The following is a 12,130-nucleotide window of genomic DNA, read 5'->3' as shown; positions in this document are numbered from 1 at the left end:
TTTTATCTCTTTATTTCAGATTTCCATCGTTGACAGTTTTCTGTTTTTATTTTCTTAAAGTGCAAGCTGTGATCATATTATATCTTCTGTTGAACCTGTCCTTCCTGCCACCTATCCCCTCCTCCCACCTCAAGCCCCACCCCCATCTACCTACTAGCCTCATCCCGCCTCCTTGACCTGTCCATCCTCCCTGGACTGACCTATCCCCTCCCTAACTCCCCACCTACACTCGCCTTTACTGGCTCCACCCCCACCTCTTTGTCTGTCTCCTCTCCACCTATCTTCTCCTTTATCCATCTTCTATCCACCTCCCCCTCTCTCCCTATTAATTTCAGAATCCCCTTCCCCTCCCCCATTTCTGAAGAAGGGTGTAGACCCGAAACGTCAGCTTTCCTTCTCCTCTAATGCTGCTTGGCCTGCTGTGTTCATCCAGCTCTACACCTTGTTATCACACATTCATAAATCTTATTTGGAAAAAAAACTGCTGTTCCTATAACTCTATAAAAGTGTCAATCAGACCATTAAAGTCTCAATAATAGAGGCTTCAAACACTTTACCTCTTAATTTTGTGCAAGTAAACTGAATTATTGCCAAAAAACACAAAAAATCATATAATTTGATGTTAATCAAGCAAAGTCAATGGTTCTTTCCAATTGTCAAAACAGAATCCACTGCTGAATTGATATTTTTGAGTCAACTTTCAACTGAGCATGAATTATGAGACCTTGAATGCTTATTGAGTTCTTCCACCAGTCCTCATGTTCTATACCTGGTACAAATTGGGTGAATGGGCATGGAGGTTCGAGTGTTGCCTTAGAAGGTACCAAGGACTATGAGCATGGGTGAAGCACATAAGTTGGCACCAAGTTGTATTGGAGGGTGCATGGGTAAGACCTTTTAAGATTGCCTTTCCAAAGGTTCCTAAATTCAGGATATGGCTCCCCACTTCTCTGAGGATCTATGAGCATCTAATCACGGTGAAGCTGACTCAAATGGATGAAAATAAAGTCTAGGAGAACTTACCCAGCAATAGAGCCAGCTAGGTTTGAAATGCAGCATGTGGGCTTGCTACTTGCATCTTTATCCTGTACCAGGAAGCATTGAAGATGCGGGGAATGGGATGGGAATACTGGAATTGGTCCCTGCCAGCCATTTTTAAAGGTCTCTAGAATCATTCTGACCCCACAAAGATTCCAGCCCTTATGTTGTAAACAGTCCTGATCATTTCTGGAAAATTAGGGGAATCGATACTTTACAAAGGTGCAAAATTTGTGGTGGGGATCAAAGTTAATAACTTCAGTCATCTCAGCATTTAGCTGGAGGAGATTATAGTTCATGCAAGATTGAATGAGGTGATGGAGAGGTAAAGCTGTTTGACAGTAGTGCATTTGTGGAAGATAGCTTCCTGTCTACAGTTCCCTTCCTGAGCCACTATGTATGCTCTTGCCATTTGTTTAAGTTCATTGTACAGTATTAAGAAAATATTTTCTCAAAATACAGGGCAACTTCCCCTGCTGTGATTGATGCATTTGTTGACAGCCTCTTCTGTCAACATTTTTTTTCCAGTCTTATGAAAAAGACATACTTAACTTCCAACTTTCAGTTCTAATGATGGCTATGTGACAGAAACATTGTAGCTGACCTTTTCTTTATACACTTTTATATATGCCTGGCATTTTATCTCTTTATTTCAGATTTCCATCGTTGACAGTTTTCTGTTTTTATTTTCTTAAAGTGCAAGCTGTGATCATATTATATCTTCTGTTGTACAGTTAAGCCAAGGCCTCATTACCTTTATTTAATGAATTAGAAATACATTCAGTCCTAAGATGCTACCATTAGCTCGTAATGTATGCTGCTCCCTGAACCGTTGCTGTAAGCTTTGTAACACTGTGGGCTAGATTTTACGAGATATTTTATGATATGATGATTCACTATTTGCCATTCATTTAATCGCTGCTGAAAAGGTCTGTACAAACACCTAGTATAATTTATCTGTTTGAGAGTCACACTATCTGCTTGGAGAATTCCAATCTGTGTCAGTCCCTTTTGAAAGTGAGCCAGTTGGTTGGAAAGCAGGAAGAATTTCTTATTGGATTTGATTATGAAGAATATGAACTCCTGTCTATGTGTACTAAAAAATTGTTAACAATTAAAGGAACTAATTTGCGTGGCATTTATCTTTACAGGGCTCTAACAGTACTACCTACATTCAAGGTGCATTTCAATTACTGCTTCCAATTCTTCAAATCTGCCACCTGCAGTCCAACACCAACAAAGTGGACGAATAAACTAGGAAACCGTGTGACTATCTTTGCATTTATTAACACTAGATTTTGAACTGCAGAATTTTGGGCAGCCTGTTGCAAAGTTGGCAGGAACCTCATTCTGCTCTAAAGGGTTTACACTAAGATTGTAGTAAAGAAATATTAGTAGAATTTCTGTTACTTTTGTAAGCATAATTATAACACCAATTGCCTTAATTCTTGAAAGATCTAAGATAATACAGTGAAATGAGTAGTGTTCTATGGTGTACCATACTCTTTGAATAGCAATGATCACAAATAATACATATATCAAATTTAACTCCAGTGTTTGAGACATCTGAGAGCATTAACTTTTACAGTATTTGGAAAATTTTTCAATTTCAAATTACGGTTTATCCAAAATGAAAAATACTATTTGTGATAATATTTAAATTACACCATTGATACAAGAATTTAGCTTTAACTCACTTGAGACCGACGATGCACTTTTCTATTTTATACCATTAAACACTAGACAAACATCATCAGTAATATTTATACATCATTTCAATAATTTCATCTTTAGTGTTGCAAGGAAATAATGATTTGATTCAAGATGGGAAACAAGAATTATTTATAAGATAGTAGGGAATCACTACAATGCTTTAGATGCATTCAGTGAATAATGTGCGAAGGTTAAATGTTACTGTATATTTTAAATGTCTTTCTAAAAAATTGTGCTGAATAGCCATTATTAAAATATCATTGATATAACCTACACTAACCTGAAATGAACAAAAATAAACTAAATGCATGTTGGTTAAATACATAAGGACTGAACTTCCACAGAGCTGTCCTAAACTCCTGTTGTAACCTCAATGAGAGACCAACAGAATCTTAGAGTTTTCTGGAAAAGTGGCAATTTCTCCAAGATCTCTGCTTATCACCAGTGAAGTTGTCAATCTCTTTGGAAATTCAATCATATATTTCTAATTTTTTTTTCCTTTAACCATGCATTATATACTAGAATATTCCCCTTCTTGGAATCCAAATTACAGTTTTCTCGAGATTTAGATGAGTTTTGTGTCATGTTTTAATTTACGTAAAGTAATTTGGGAAATTAAACAATGAGAAATGAGTGAAGATCTGAAGCTGAACTTATAGCTCCCACTAAGCTGGAAGCAGAGATTGACCACCATTAAAAATAGTGCCGTAGTTGGTGTGCCCCTGCTTCATCCTGCCCCTGGACATTTTCCCAGAGCAGGATAGTGAGGGCAACAGGTATTCTCGCCAGCATGTGCTTGATGGCCAATTAAACTGGTTGGTGGCCGATTGAAAAAAGTTGATTGAGATTTTTCATTTGGCCTACATTTTCTGTAGGTGATGGGGAATGGTTTTCAGTGCTGCAGGCAGACATGATGTCAAGAATTCTTCTGCTTGCTAGGGCACAGCAGCAATTGCAGACCACAACTTCAGTAGGCTTCCTTCCTACCCCACTCCCAGCAGTGACCCAGCTGCAAGGACCATTTTTTATTTAATGTTTAAAAAACATTTTAACTAGAACCCCTGCATGTGGGGCATCCTCACTTTCACTTTAATGCCACAGCATCCTACTGCTGCTGCTTTCCAGCTGGAGGGCCTTATCTAGGACTCCAACTTCAAGAACGTGCCAGCCACACTTTATTGGAAAGTGAACCTGCCTCCTGACCATTATCAGTTGCTCCATAGGAAAGTCATGCTGAGTGATTGTTTCCCATACCGCACAGGCTTCTGACCCTTATTTGAACTGAGGGCAGGATTCAACAACCTACAGGAAAATCCTACACATTTTAATGAAATTTTGACTTGTATTAAATGAATAAAAAACACAATTCCTGTAGTTTACTACAGTAAATAAATACACTTACGTCGACATTTTCTTTGCTTATATAAAAATAAAATCGATAATCATTTGGATCTAACATCATGGGCACAAAAGACCTGCACTTGGCTTCTGTTTGGTGAAACAGGAGAGGCAGGCACATATCTAATTCTTCTATGAGATGCACAACAACCATAAAACTAAAGAGAAAACTGGGCTGACCTTGTTACGGCCCATATTTATTTCCCTAATTCCTTGCCAGAAGTTTGTGTTCATCTCACTTTGATAATGTTGTCTCTGTATTGGCTGGCTTATTCACAAAAATGGAGGGTAATCTAAACACAACACCTGGGAGCAACAGTATTGAAAAGCATAATATTTGTAAAAGAAGTTCAGGAAACACTTGTAACTTCAAGTTCCTCTTTCTGATGATATTAGTAACCAATTAAGTGCAATGCTTGTTTTTATTAATGGTTCAGATACTAAAGGTGGTATCACTGAATCTAACAGTGAAAAGTCCCACCTTCAGTTTCTGGTCTCTTAGAGGTACTAGTGTTGGCCTCAGTATTCCAGGCTGCTTCTTCCACTTGTTATTCAGTAACTCCTGATGGAGATGTTGATCTTTGACGAGAAGATAATCACGCAGTGATTGAAAAACTGGTCATCATTTGCTAATAAAAGGCTCACAGATGATGAATGGCTATTTGGCTAAAGCAGTGAGGTCAGCCAGTGCACGTGAAATCATGTTCAAGGAGTCTAATTGTCTCCAGAGATAGTAGGAATTGCAGATGCTGGAGAATCCGAGACAACAAGGTGCAGAACTGGATGAACACAGCAGGCCAAGCAGCATCATAGGAGCAGAAAGGCTGACGTTTCGGGCCTAGACCCTTCATCAGAAAAGGGGGGAGGGGAAGGGGGTTCTGAAATAAATAGGGAGAGAGTGGGAGGCGGATAGAAGATGGATAGAGAAGAGGATAGGTGGAGAGGAAACAAACAGGTCGAAGAGGCGGGGATGGAGCCAGTAAGGGTGAGTGTAGGTGGGGAGTTAGGGAGGGGATAGGTCAGTCCAGGGAGGACGGACAGGTCAAGGGGGCGGGATGAGGTTAGTAGGTAGGAGATAGGGGTGTGGCTTGAGGTGGGAGGAAGAACAGGTTAGGGAGGCGGGGACGAGCTGGACTGGTTTTGGGATGCGGTAGGGGGAGGGGAGATTTTGAAGCTTGTGAAATCCACATTGATACCATTGGGCTGCAGGGTTCCCAAGCGGAATATGAGTTGCTGTTATGCAACCTTCGGGTGGCATCGTTGTGGCACTGCAGGAGGCCCAGGATGGACATGTCGTCTGAGGAATGGGAGGGGGAGTTGAAATGGTTCGCGACTGGGAGGTGCAGTTGTTTATTGCGAACCGAGCGTAGGTGTTCTGCAAAGCGGTCCCCGAGCCTCCGCTTGGTTTCCCCGATGTAGAGGAGGCCACACCGGGTACAGCGGATGCAGTATACCACATTGGCAGATGTGCAGGTGAACATCTGCTTGATGTGGAAAGTCTTCTTGGGGCCTGGGATGGGGGTGAGGGAGGAGGTATGGGGGCAGGTGTAGCACTTCCTGCGGTTGCAGGGAAAAGTGCCGGGTGTGGTGGGGCTGGAGGGGAGTGTGGAGCGGACAAGGGAGTCACGGAGAGAATGGTCCCTCTGGAAAGCAGGTAAGGGTGGGGAGGGAAAGATGTCTTTGGTGGTGGGGTCGGATTGCAGATGGCGGAAGTGTCGGAGGATGATGCGTTGGATCCGGAGGTTGGTGGGGTGGTACGTGAGGACGAGAGGGATTCTTTTTTGGTTCTTATTGGGTGGACGGGATGTGAGGGATGAGTTGCAGGAGATGTGGGAGACACGGTTGAGGGCGTTCTCGACCACTGAGGGGGGGAAGTTACGGTATGATGCCTTAACCTAGTGGTTATTTTACTATACCAGAACCTTTCAGCTTAGTGTCATGTTCCTACCAGTATAAATAATTAAAGTTAATTTAAAAAGATTTGCACCAGAAAAACATGATCATGAACTGTATGTCACTTCAGGCCCATTCAAAGTATCTGACTCTTAAGACATCCAGGGATGGAAAACATTGATATTTTCACCCAGACAAAATAAATTTTGTCATTTTGTTAAATTTTGTCATTTTGTAGCACTTATAACACATTAAAGTTTCCTGAGGAATAAAAGATGCTGAGCAAAGAGGAACATTAAAACTTAATCAAAGATGTGAAGTTAATGAATGAGAAGTAGGTGAAGTTACACAGGGAAGAAATTACTAAAGGTCATGATGAATTTAAACACAATGATGAGAGTTTTAAATTGGATACATTGAAGACTTGGTGATTGGCAAGGACGAGGTTCATTAAGGATGATGAATAGCCGACTAGAAGGGCATCGGAATAATCAAGTCTGGATATCACAAGGGCATGATAAAAATTTCAACTGCGTTTGGAGTGTGGTAGGAATTATGGCAAATTACATTATGGAGGTGGAATTCAGAAAACACTCAAAAAGAAGAGGACGTGGAGCTGCAGTCTGAGCTCATGGTGACATAGAACATTGAAGTTGTAAACAATGTAACTGGCCTTGATGCAGAGCAGGACAAGGGTTGGAATCAATGGCAAGGGTGCAGAGTTTGTATGTTGAGGGCAATCCACCAAAAGTCCTTGACTCTGTCAACTGGGAAGTCATGTGTTTATCTTCCTCTATTTGAACTGTACTCAGAAATTTGCCACCGCCCACAATGACATGCAAGCTGTTATACGGACCAACAAACCCATTGCAGTCCTTACCAGTGAAATCTGAGCTCAAGCAAGGCTGCAGAAACTGCAAAACTGCAATTCAGCTGTAGCAAATTTCCCTTGGCAGGTGTGGGAGGGTTGGGGGATGGTGTAGAAAACAGTGATGAGGAGGAACTTTTTCTCTCCGTGGATAGTGAACCAGTGGAGTTGTCTACTACAGGCTGAGGTAAACAGCTCTTTAACAGTAAGGGTATCAAGGATTATGAGGAAAAGGCAAGAAAGTGGAGTTGAGAATTATCAAATCAGCTATGATCTCATTGAATGGGGGAGTGAACTTGATGGGCTGAATGGCCTATTTCTGCTCCTATATCTTAAGATCTTGTGGATCCATAAACTTTGGGAAAAATGCACTCTTCTGTCTATGCACATTTAACATGTGAAATATATAGCTCATGTTCTGTAAATTGCCGCCCAGACTATTGTCTTGCCTTAACTCTTAATAAAACTGCCTAATAACTAAATGTTTTACGGTCATACCTGATCCTATGCTAGCAAGGCTTAAGTTCTTATAAACCAGATACCAAAAAACAACAGCTAGTACAGACGATAAGAAGTTATGAGAAATTGGAAGATGAGGCTTGGTATCATCAATGCATGTGTGGAGACTGACTGATGTCTGTGGATGAGGAGCAATATGAAAATGATAAAGTGGAGGAGGATAAAAATGGAACTTGCTGCATTATAAGAGTGGGAAGAGATGCATTGGATGCTGTCCAACATCGAGGGCCGAAGGGCCTGTACTGCGCTGTAATGTTCTATGTTCTATGTTCTATGTTCTATGTCTGATAGATAAGAGTGAAATCAAATGAGGGCAAGTTATAAAATGGAGGGCAATGGTGTATTTAATGATATCAAAGACTGGAGAAAATTTGAGGAGAAAAAGAAGGGAAAATATAATATGGTTACAGAAAGTTAAGATGCAATGGTAATGTCACTGGGCTAATAATCAGACTAAGGTCCTAAGGATCAAATTCCATCATGGCAGATGGTGAAATTTGAATTTAATAATTATCTGGAATAACAAGCTAGGCCTATAGTGATGATGTAACAACTGCTGATTGTCATAAAAACTTATCTGTTTCACAAATGCCATTTAGGGAAGGAAATTTGCTGTCCTTACCTGGTGTGGCCTAAATGTGACTCCAAACCATAGCAATGTACTTGATTCTGCGCTCATCCAACATCCCCCCCACCCACCGCCTCCCCACCCTAGACAGCAATGCATACATCCATGAGCAAATAAATACAATGTCTCAGTTTGGATAATGCTGTATAAGGAGTTGAAATCTAATTGAAAGGAGTTAAAACAGGGAGTCAGAGGAGAGAGGCACAGATAATGACAAAATTTCCATCGATGTTAGGAATGAAAAGGAGATCAGTGGATCATAGCAGTTAATGGCGTTGAAAGACGTCAAAAACTTATAAATTGCCACACACTAAATATTCTCAAAACCTGAGAAGTTTCAATGCTGGGATTGAAAGTAGGAGCCATGCTGTATCCCATTGTTAGGTCATCACCAGGACTACCATCCAATTGAGGACTTTAACCTGCCCTTCCCAATGCTTTGACCAGGAGCTGCTCGCAGCTCAGCAGCTTCGATATCAGTAACACTGGACGCCACTGAGTCTGCCATGCAAAACTCACCTGGAACGGGTGAACTACACCCCAGGGTTCCAAAGGAGATAGCTGAGGAGATTGTAGAGGTATCGATGGTGATCTTTCAGGAATCACTGGAGCCAGGAAGGGTGCCAGAGGACTGGAAAATGGCCAATGTAACAACCCTGTTTAAAAAGGGAGGGGGACAGAAGACTGGAAACTATAGGCTGGTTGCCTGACCTCAGTCGTTTGTAAGGTTATAGAGTCCATTTTTACGTAAGTGATTGTGGAGTATTTGGAAGCGCATGGTGAAATAGGGCCGAGTCAGCACAGTTTCTACAAGGGGAGGTCATGCTCGACAATTCCAATAGAATTCTTTGAGGAGGTAACGAGCTAGTGGACATGATCTATTTGGATTTCTAGAAGGCCTTTGACAATGTGCCACACAGGAAGCTGCTAAATAAGATAAGAGCCCATGGGGTTAGGAGCAAAATACTGGCATGGAATAGAGGATTGGCTGACTGGCAGAAGGCAGAGAGTGGGGATAAAGAGTCTTTTTCATGGCAGCCGGTGACTTGTGGAGTTCCATAGGGGTCAGTGTTGGGACCACAACTGTTCACATTATACATTAATGATCTCAATGAAGGAACTGAGGGTACTGTTCCTAAGTTTGCAGATGACACAAAGATAGGTGGAGGGACAGGTAGTATTGAGAAAGTGGGGAGGATGCGTAAGACTTGGACAAGCTGAGCAAAGAAGAAGTAGACAGAATACAAGTGGGAAAGTGTGAGGCTATGCACTATGGTAGGAAGAATAAAGGCATAGACAATTTTCTAAATAAGGAAAGGCTTCAGAAAACCAAACCACAAAGGACTTAGGAGTTCTAGTTCTGGATTATCTTCAGGTTAACATTCAGGTTCAAGTTGCCAGTTAGAAAAGCAAATGCAACGTTGGCATTCATTTCAAGAGGGCTACAATACAAGAGAAGGGATGTACTGCTGTGGCTGTATAAGGCTCTGGTCAGATTGCATTTGGAATATTGTGAGTAGTTTTTGCCCCATATCTAAGGGAAGGAGTGCTGGTGTTGGAGGGGGTTCAGAAGAGATTTACAAGGATAATCATGGGATAAAGGGCTTGTCATATGAGGAGCAGTTGAGGACTCTGAGTCTGTACTCAATGGAGTTTAGAAGGATGAAGGAGGGACCTCATTGAAACTTACAGAATACTGAGAGGCCTGGATATAGTGGACATGGAGAAGATGTTTCCACTAGTAGGAGAGACTAAGACCCAAGGGCGCAGGCTCAGAGTAGGAATTTTAGAACTGAGATAAAGAGGAATTTCTTCAGGCCAGAGCATGGTGAATATGTGGGACTGATTGCTACAAAGGGCTGTGGAGACCAAGTCATTGAGTGTAATTAAGGTCGAGATAGATAGGTTCTTGATTAGTGAGGCGATCAAAGGTTACAGGGAGAAGGCGGGAGACTGGGGTTGAGGGGAAGTGATGACCTAGTGGTATTATCACTGGACTGTTAAATCCAGAGACCCAGATAACATTCTGGGGACTCAGGTTTGAATCCCACCATGGCAGAAGGTGGAATTTGAATTCAATAAATATCTGGAATTAAGAATCTAATGATGACCATGAATCCACTGTCAATTGTTGGAAAAACCCATCTGGTGCACAAATGCCCTTTAGGGAGGGGAAACTGCCATCCTTACCTGGTTTGGTCTACATGTGACTACAGCAATGTGGTTGACTCTTAACTGCCCTCTGGGCAATTAGGAATGGGCAATAAATGTTGCCTAGCTAGCGATGCCCTCAGCCTGTGAATGAATAAAGGAAAAAACATGTATTACATGGAGTACTCCAAGGCCTAGAAGACTCTGGTTAAATGAGTTGGGTTGCGGAGGGGCGAGCTTGTTCATATTGCACCATTAACACCTCTTGTGCCAATGCTGTGGGGCTACTCAGTAATCCCTGGAGCAGCCACAAAGCAGGACCCCAACTCTGAGAAGCCAATGGAGGCCACTAGGGTTTACTTGGCAATTTCTCCAGAGAGCAGTAGGCCCTGCCAGTGCTGGCAAAGTGCTGTTAGGGGTAGCAGCCTTAAATGGCTCAGTTGGTCACCCAACAACATATGTAAACACACTTCTAATATGTTAATTTAAAATGGCTATTAACCCAAAACTATGAGATAGTTCAAACTGCTAATTTGTAAAACTCATCAGTAGCATGTAATTAATTGAGAATTTAATTACTTCAACTTGAAAATATATGATTTATGGACTTTGGCACAAAATGCAGAGTCCAGTAATTATTTCAATTTTTATTCTGTAAATTAAGGACAACAGCATTTTTCAATGGTTTGTGGTTATTGTCTAGTCTTTTCAATATGTTATCCTTGGTGCTTGCCTGCATCTAAGCGTTGTGAAGAATGATTCCTACATTGATTTGCATCGTTCTCCCCGGCTGCCATGATGATTTTTCAATAAGATAAATATATCTATCTATTTCTTTTCATGTTTTTGTACAAATCACTTGTACAGATTTTCAGGGCATGGTATGAAACAAAAAGCATGTTTTCTCACAGATTAACTTTGTATAATTTTAGTATTCCTGTTCATCTCAGTCACTACCCATGCCAGCCTACAGAGAGCAGCCAAATACAACACAGCAACAAGCTTTCCACACAACTCTTACAGATATTTTCTCTCTTAATATCAACTTTAGTGCATTTTAAAAAAATATATTGTTCAATTGTCCTTACATTTGCCTTGGTTTTCTTCATATTTGTGTCTTTACCACTGCTTCAATAGCAAAAAGGAGATGCACATAGTGAGGTGGGAGCTAATAAGCATATTGATATTAGAATGTGGAAATAAATGCATTTGTATTTTGTAAATATCTTTATTATTCTTATCTATTACAATGAATAAGTGTAATAAATGCTTAGCTACAACATTCATTATTGAAATAACTCTATTAGAATCTCCTTGACAGAGAGGACAATAGTTCAAAATGTCCAGCTGGGTCAGTTAGATCTTGCAGTACAGTACGTTTGTTAATGCAAGAAATTTCAATGAGAAGTTCAGCCCTGGATCTTCATTATAGTATCACAGTATCCTTTTGTACTGTAGAAGAGAATGGTTGGAAAGATTTTCAATTGAACATTGTATTGGCAACAGAGTTGGATGAAGGCTGGGGGGCAAGCAACCAGCAAGCTGCAGCTAGCGGGATACCACTCTGACTTTCACACCAGGCATTTATACCATCTGCTTTCTTTGGGAATGAAAGGAGAATTGAAAGTGGTATAAAAAGACTCTGATGAGAGTTATGTACAAGCCTCCTAGCCATAGTCATGATCTAGAGTAGAAAATAAGTCAGCAGATAGAAAAAGAATGTAAGAAAGGCACTGTAACCATAGGGACTTCGCAATATGCTTGTGGCTGGACAATCAGATTGGTAGCAGATCTCAAGAAAAGGAAGTTGTCTAATATAACAGTATTGCAATTGAGTAAGAGTAAATGCAAAGGCATGAGGGAGGACCGTTGATTGGAAGGGGAGGTTAACAGGGAAGACGGCAATGGTAGGAGTTTCTGGG

General features: G+C 41.1%; 1 protein-coding gene across 1 annotated transcript in view; it reads left to right on the top strand.

Moving 5' to 3' along the window:
• Window positions 1–4,929, top strand: part of LOC109936605 (protein NOXP20) — a 39,454-nt gene extending 34,525 nt beyond the window's left edge. The window contains exon 12 of the mRNA XM_048601103.1: window positions 2,190–4,929. Within this exon, the coding sequence (XP_048457060.1) occupies window positions 2,190–2,291 (102 nt within the window). The 3' untranslated portion in view covers window positions 2,292–4,929. The remainder of the gene's footprint in view (window positions 1–2,189) is intronic.
• The last annotated feature ends 7,201 nt before the right edge of the window (window positions 4,930–12,130 follow it).

This window comes from Rhincodon typus, chromosome 1 (assembly GCF_021869965.1).
Source record: "Rhincodon typus isolate 14 chromosome 1, sRhiTyp1.1, whole genome shotgun sequence".
Lineage (NCBI taxonomy): Eukaryota > Metazoa > Chordata > Chondrichthyes > Orectolobiformes > Rhincodontidae > Rhincodon > Rhincodon typus.
Note: the sequence above shows the minus strand (reverse complement) of the source record. Positions and strands in the feature narration are given on the sequence as shown.